The 7,845-nt window shown below is 53.7% G+C and overlaps 1 protein-coding gene across 2 annotated transcripts in view; it reads left to right on the forward strand.

Annotated features, from left to right (window-relative positions):
• The window catches only part of ANAPC5 (anaphase promoting complex subunit 5), a 29,656-nt gene extending 25,946 nt beyond the window's left edge, over positions 1-3,710 (forward strand). For both annotated transcript variants that reach the window (XM_006894654.1, XM_006894655.1), the window contains exons 15-17: positions 54-201; positions 2,759-2,921; positions 3,499-3,710. In XM_006894654.1, the coding sequence (XP_006894716.1) occupies positions 54-201; positions 2,759-2,921; positions 3,499-3,710 (523 nt within the window). The remainder of the gene's footprint in view (positions 1-53; positions 202-2,758; positions 2,922-3,498) is intronic.
• Positions 3,711-7,845: the final 4,135 nt, after the last annotated feature.

Raw genomic sequence — 7,845 nt, forward strand, 5'->3', positions numbered from 1 at the left:
CCCGGCCCTCGCTGCCCCGGGCTGCCCGCCTCTCACGCTCTCCTCTCTGGCAGCGTCCTGCTGTCGGTGGCCCAGCTGTACTGGCGCTCCTCCTCGCCCACCATCGCCCTGCCTGTGCTCCTGCAGGCCCTGGCCCTCTCCAAGGAGTACCGGCTGCAGAACCTGGCCTCCGAGACGGTGCTCAACTTGGCTTTCGCCCAGGTAAGCCGACTCCATCTGCCTAACACCCGTTGGTGTTCAAGGAAGCCATGGTGGCACTGATGCGTTTGGGTGCTGGCTGCAGGGTTGGCAGTTGGAAGCTTCCCTCTGCACCCTGGGGGAAGATGAGGCAGTCTGCCTGCTCGGTCACAGTGTGGACATCCTCGTGGGCAGCTCAGCTCTGTCCTGAGCGGAGTCTGTGCGAGTGGGGATCGCTCAGGGCAGGGCTTTTTTACTGCTTCTGAAAACCCACTAGACACGCAGCATTGGGGCGGGTCTAACTTGACACCACACAACAAGCACATAATCTTTCTAAAGTGTGAGAGAGTCCTGGGCTGTTTGTGGTTTCCACAGCAGTCCAGGGTCCTGCTGAGCCGTTTCCCTGTGTTGCTCGCTGCCTGGTGAGATACACGCTTCATGAAGCGGGGCCTCGTCCATCTGCTTGTTCTGTGTCCAGTCGATTGTGTCTGCCCCTTCAGGCTCGTCCTCGTTGGAAGGGAATTGTTGACCATTTGGCCGCCCTCGGTGAATTTTAAAGGCGCACAGCACTCGGGGTGACATTCCTGATGTTGTGAGCTAGTCTGTCCTTCAGCTGCGGGGCGGCCTGGGGGCCGTTTTGGGCGGCCTGGGGGCCGTTTTGGGGGGATTTGAGGAGCACCTCAGGGCAGTACTCTTGGGAGTTTTCCTGCTTTCAGCCAGTCCAGGAGGTCTAGGTTTTTTTCTTTCCTTTTTAAGAATTTTGAAGTTCTGTTCTCCATTTTTCTCTCATCTCTTGGGGTTCATCTAATACAGCTGTAAGTAGAACAGCTGGTCAGTACAGTTTAAATGTAAAATAGTATACATTTAAATGATATCAGTTATAGCGTTGGACAGCCGTCATTGTTACACGTCTCCTCCCTCAGCAGCTCTTGGCACCCCTGCGCCTGGGCTGGCCCCCTCTAGTTCCCATCACTAAGCCTGGCTGTTCTGGACTTTTCACATCCGTGGACGGTGGTGTGTCCCTTTGTGTCGGCCTTTTTCTCACTTAGCGTCGTCGTCCAGGGCTCTTACTGTAGCTGGCGTCAGAACCTCACTCCTTTTATGTTGCGTTGCTGTTCCACTGTCTGCGTCCACTCTCACACTCTCACGGGCCGTCCAGCCCTCAGCTCTAGGATGTGTGCATCGCTTGTACTCTTTGGTGATTATGGATAATGCTTCTGTGAACGTTAGCACACACGTTAGAGATACGTAGGCCTGGGAGTGGAACCGTTGCATCATGTGGTTGCATCGTGTGGTAGCGGCCTGTTTGCACAGAGCAACACTGTCTTACTCCCACCACAGTGCGCGGCTCCACTTCCCACATCCTCACCGGCACCAGCTTCTGCCATCACACAGGATGGGGCAGGGGTCACGCCTCTCGGTGGGAATTCATGGGGTCGGTAGGAATTGTGCGTGACTTGGTGGCACCTACCAACATAGCCATGGGTTTAAGAGGAACTGTCACGGCGTAGTGAGTCAGGAGTTGGGCCGCGACCCCAGAGGTCTGAATCCAGCCCCTGCTCCAGTGGGGAAGGACGGGCAGTCTCCTTGGATCCAGGTTACAGCCTCTGAAAACCTGTTGGAGAGTCAGCTGTGCTCCAACTAGACGGCACTGAGCTTGAGTCAAAGGATTTGGAGGGTGTCTGATTGCTCTCCAAAGACGACAGACGACTGGACAGCAGGACATTAAAAGGTGCCCGGCTTCGGCGTCGCCACAGCCCCGCAAGCCCAGCCCATCATGGTTTCATTTCCCTAGTGACTGACGAAGGGAGCTGTGGGGGTTCCGCTGTAGAGCGTTGCACAGCCAACTCGGGCTGCACCGCTCTGGTCGTCCGAATGCCCCCGCGGCTCCGAGGGAGGCAGGTGGGCCTGGGAGGTTTACAGCCTGCCGGAGGGTCAGCTGTCAGTGGGCTCCAGCTTGACAGCAGAGAGGGAGGCTGGCTGACGGCGTTCGGCATCCACCTGCCTTTTCATTCACCTGTCTCTTTTAGAGACATGTCTCTGCAAGTCCTTTGTGCATGGACGATTTGTTTTTTATCTGTCTTTTTGTTGTTGAGCCGTCAGAGATCTTTATATATCCAGGCTGCTGGGGTAGAGTTGGTGAGGAGGCCTCTGGGCCGGGCAGGGTCTCGATCTGCTGTGCGTTGGGTTGCTGTGAGTTGAAGCTGTCTCCGTGGCTGCTAACAGCAGCAGACCCCGGGCTGATTCATGATCTCCACACATTTCCTCCGTTACATGCGTTGTCGTTACACTGTCTTGGTAATGAATGTTGAGATACAAAACTTGGTTTTGTGAAGCTGCCTTTTTTTTTTACCCAAGAATATGGAAAGCTTTATTCTCTTGTTGCTGTACTATAAATGTCCACCAAGAAACTAAGGAAGAGATCCTTTTAGTTTCTGACATTCCTTTCTCTGGTATACTTATTTTTTTTTCTTCTTAAAATGAAGCTGCCTTTTATCCTTTGATTTGTTTTGGTGGTTTCTGGTTCTGGCGGCGGGCGTGAGTGGGTCCGATGAGGATGCCCACGTTCTTTCTTTTTTAGCTCATCCTTGGAATCCCAGAGCAGGCCCTGAGTCTCCTCCACATGGCCATCGAGCCCATTCTGGCTGACGGGGCAGTCCTGGACAAAGGCCGCGCCCTCTTCTTGGTGGCCAAGTGCCAGGTGGCCTCAGCAGCTTCTTATGACCCGCCCAAGAAAGCAGAAGGTAGGTGGTCATACCGTCATCATTGGGAAATGCCATCCAAGAAAATGTAGAGAAAAGGCATTCAATCTGGGACAGAATTCAGATCCCTAATCTTCACAAATACTTATTAGAATTTCAGGCAGCATTAGACTGTGCTCACGTACATGCTTGGAAGGAGGGCTGAGGGCAAACAAATGGTTATTGTAACCTTGGAGAGCTAGTTTCCAGTTTTTAGAAACCAGGGCCACAGGCTTAAGAAAAAATACATCTTGCCCTGATGTGTTGTTTGGGGAGCTCTGGTGGCCTAGTGGCAAGATGCTGCTACAATCCCAGAGGCACGCGGTTCGAGGCCACCAGCTGCTCTGTGGGAGAAGGATGGGCAGTCTCCTCCCAAGCAATTAACTGCCTCTGAAAACTCTCCAGAGAGTCAGCTGTGGGTCATTCTGACTCGACTGTACACACCAGCGTGTTAGCTTATTTTCTCTGAGAGAGGAGGACAGAACATTGACTAGTGCATGTTAAACAAAGCTAGCTGGCCAGCAGGAAGACCGTTCCCAGAGTCGATGAAACGTGTGTGGTGTTTGCCCCCTTCCACCAGCTCTAGAGGCTGCCATCGAGAACCTGCACGAAGCCAAGAGCTACTTCGCCAAGGTCGACTGCAAAGAGCAAATCCGAGACGTGGTCTACTTCCAGGCCCGGCTCTACCACGCCCTGGGGAAGACCCCGGAGAGGAACCGCTGCGCCATGCTCTTCCGCCAGCTGCACCAGGAGCTGCCCTCCCGCGGCGTGCCCCTCATCAACCACCTGTAGACACACCAGGTGCCGCCCTCCTGCAGCTTGCCCCTCACCAGTCACCTCTACCAGGTGCCACCCTCCTGCAGGGTGCCACTCACCAGTCACCTGTAGCCAGGACCTTGCGGGTTCTGCAGAGACTGCCTCCCTGGGGTTGACGCCATTGTGATCTCTGACTCTCCTGTAAACACACTGCCCTCGGAGCCACTGTATTTTGTTCCTGGAAAATAACACATTGTTGTGTTGTCCCCTTTCCTCCGTGGTAGCAGAGGACACCCCATTTTTGTTAATAAACGGCTCTTTTGCTAACCTAGTCCAAGTGTCAGGAGACTTAGGAGGCTGCTGAGACTCCGCTATCTGTGTCAGCACTTGGGTCTCCCCGCCGGCTCCCACAGTGTTCTCCTGTATCAGGGGCCTCTCCAGGGGTCAGTACGGGTGGTAGGAGGCTCAGGTGCTCTGTCCGAACCCTCCGCTTCACTGCATCCATGTGTAGGCTGGGCCTGTGAGCGTTTGCACCCACACGTCGGTCCCGGCCGATTCAAAAGGGAAAGATCTTTTCATAATTTTCAAATCAGTGTCAGGAAGGTATGTTTCTGTCACTTTCTAGGTGCTGACTTTATTACATCTTTTGTATATTGTTCCTGTATTTAATAAAGGCTGATAGTAAACCTGGGAATTCCAGCTGGTGCTCATGGTTAAGAAGGTGGCTACTAACCAAATGGTTGATGGTGTGAATCTACCCTGAGGTACCTCAGAGAAAAAGCTCTGGTGGCCTAGTGGCAAGAAGCTGCACTGCACTCCCAGAGGTGCACAGTTCAAATCCACGAGATGCTCTGCTGGAGAAGGCGGGGCAGTCTCCTCCTGTACCAGTCAGATCCAATTTGACGGTGCACACACAAGAAATAATAAAAAAAGAAAAGGCCTGGCGGTCTGCTTTCCGAAGGCCCCGGCTCCGAACACCGTCTGGAGCACAGGCGGACTGTGCACAGCGAAGCTGGCTCTGGGGTGGCCGGCTTGGTTCTGGTGTCTGGACGATGACTCTCGTCCAAGGTGGTTATACTAGAGGAGCCAGAGCTCAGGGGTACGTGGAGGCTGCCCAGCGTTTCCAGGCCTCGACCTGACAATTCAGCCAAAGCCGGTTACTGCTTTGTACACTCAGGAAACGATCTTATCCTAAGTGTCTGGAAAGATTGCTGCATTTCAAGTGTCAAAGCACCTCTGGTCCTAAAACAGTCCTTAGAAAGCAACGAGGAAGCAACTGAACTTTGCAGCTCGTCACCGACTCTGTTCAGTCTCCGCCTTGACTGGGCATGAGTTATCTCCTGAGCCTCTGAAACAAAGCAAAACAACTCCCGCCCCCGGAGAGACTCCTGTAGAGGCAAGGACAGCCCTTGGCATGCTGATGCTTAAAAAGATTTCTATGTTTTTTTAAGAAAGTTCTCCCTGTGTATAGTAAAAAATAAATGTCATTGAAAGCTGTGTGGTCAAAAATTAATTCTTTTACCAGTAACTGCTATTTTGTTTCCTTTTGTGTTTACAAATATATTCTTGCCTGATGCTACTTTCAGTGGAGGTAGTTAAATGAGATCCTTCTGATCTGAGCTGACTTGACTTTAGCAAACTACTTCCACAGAATGACAGCCAAGAGGTGGGCCAGCGCTGTCTCCACCAGGACCATCAGGGAAACCAGGCCACACCACAGCTGACCAGCACCAGCTTGTGGAGGTGGGGCCTGGGGCGGGGTGAATATGTGAGGTCTCAGGGCGCTCTGGGGGCCTAGTGGCAAGAAGCTGCACTACAATCCCGAAGGCACATGGCTCGAATCCACCAGATGCTCTGCTGGAGAAGGAGGGGCAATCTCCCCCTGTGCCAGTCGGATCCAATTTGACAGTACACAACAACAATAAAAAAGGAACTGAGGTCTCTGTTGTAAAAGGATTAAGAATTTTAAGATGGCAACTGCAAAGCATGGAAAGCAAGGGTGTAATCTCCTAAGAGCAGGGTGCCAGGTGATTACAGAACTTGGATGCTGCCAAGCTCCTTAACCACTGGGCTCATCTGGGGACTTCTGTCCCCATTTTACAGATGGGCCAACTGAGGCCCAGAGCTGTGGTTCCTGCCAGCCCAGCAGGAGGGCAGTCAGAGCCAGGATTCCGTCCCAGAGCCACCCAGCTTCTCGTCCCCAGCCTGCCTTTGCATTCACCTCTGCACTTTTGAATATTTGTGCCCTGTCAGAGTGTTTTTAGCTGGATCCAGTATTTCCGAGCATTTTAAAGTTTGGCCTGAGGGTTTCTGGAGTGGCATTCATTTTCTTCCTTGCAGATCTGCTCTTAAGACACACGAGAGCTTCCTCATCTCTGACTTCTCCTTTTATGATGTTATTTATGTTTGAGACCAGTGAACGCATTCGTCTGAACTGCCCATTGAAAGGCTGCTCCTCTGGGTTCTTCCCCCGCTGTCCTGCCGCCTGAATGGGAGACTGCAGCAAGCGGAGTACCCAGCGTGACCGATCCTGCGACCTCTGGACACCCAGCTTCAGGAGGCACACTGGTAAGTGGGACTCAGAACTCGGAGAGGACGGGCGGAGCCCTGGCAGGAGCGCCCTGGTCAGCCCCGCGGTGAGACCACTCTCCAGTCTTCCTTCTCAGCCCCCTCCCTCAGACTCTCCCGAGTTTTCTTTAAAAATAAGATTCAGATGTTTTGTTTGCTTATTTTCCTGGCAATCTGTGTTGTCAAGACAACAGGGTCTGTTTGCCCAGAATAGGATTTTTCTGGTGTTCTTGGAGGAGGAAACACAGCAGACAGAGCAAACACTTAGTTGCTATCCCAGGAGAAAATGCCTTTCCCGAGTGGGGTGTTCCTGCCGCGCTCGCTGTCCGACCCAGAGCAGCCCCCGGCCAGTGGCTCACAGCCCTGCCTGACCCCGCGTCCTCCTCACTGTCGGCTGTGTCCGTCATCTCCTGGACGGTCTGCCTGTCCTCTGCACATCCTCCAAGCACAATGTCCTCGTCTAAGGACTGACCTCTCCTGATAACACCCCAGAGGACGTGAAACAGTCTCGTCAGCCTTGCCTCTGAGGAGCCCTCCGGCCGCATGTCCTCCCGCACTGACTGACGTGGTCTCCCCATAGTCTGTGTTCTCCAGCACCCCGAAACCTATCATAGGAGGGGCCGACGCCCCCAGCAGACCATAAAGCCCCCACCAAACCAGACCCACGAATGTGGAGCCCGTGTCAGCGCAAAGCGACCCTCCGTCTGGTTTACGAGGCTGTAACGCTCTGTGGGACGAGACTGCCCATCTTTCTCCCTCAGCGTCTGGTGGATTTGAACTGCTGACCTTGGGGTTGGCAGTGCAGTATGTAATGCCTGTGCCACTGGACTCCTCAGAAGAACGCAGCCGGTGTTCTCTGATTGTGCGTCACTTTGGTAAGGACGGCGTGTAATTGGCGGGCGTTGGTAGCTCTCTGCCACGTTACGTGAACACCATCCTGGGCACAGACGCAGCACGCGCTAAGTTTGTAACCCAATTGTCATATTTAAACCTCACACCCAGCCTGCCAGGCAGGTGTGATTTTGGTCTGTTTAATAGAAGGTAAAATCAAATAGGTTAAGTCGTTCACCAGACCCACTGAGCTGGGGAGAGGTGACGCTGGCATTCAGGGTGGGCCAGCCTCCAGAGCCACTGCTGCCTGCACAGGGCTGAGACCATGCACACGCTCTGGACGAGTCTCCTGCGTTCTGGGGCGTCTAACAGGTACTCACTCGGCTACTAACTGAAAGGTCCGCAGTTGGAACCCACCAGGAGAGAGCCGTCTGCTTTTACAAAGATTGACGGCTCTGCAAAAACTTGGAGGCAGTTTCGCTTTGTCCTGTAGCACCCACCACTCCAAGAAGCCTGGTGATGTCGTGTGTTAGATGTTGGGTTGCTAACTCAAGGGTCAGCTGTTCAAACCTTCCAGCCACAGCAGGGGAAAGATGAGGCTGCCTACTCCCGTAAAGATTCGCTGCCTCGGAAGGCCAGTAGAGAGGGTCACTGAGGGCTGGAGTCCATGTGAGGATAGGGGCCTCGCAGGGTCACCAAGGGTCAGCGAGGGCTGGAGTCCACTTGAGGACAGAGGGCTTGTGGGGTCCCCAGGGGTCACAGAGGGCTGGAG

The sequence above is a fragment of the Elephantulus edwardii genome, unplaced genomic scaffold, assembly GCF_000299155.1.
Source record: "Elephantulus edwardii isolate Elephantulus edwardi_28Jun2011 unplaced genomic scaffold, EleEdw1.0 scaffold00148, whole genome shotgun sequence".
NCBI classification, from domain to species: Eukaryota; Metazoa; Chordata; class Mammalia; order Macroscelidea; family Macroscelididae; genus Elephantulus; species Elephantulus edwardii.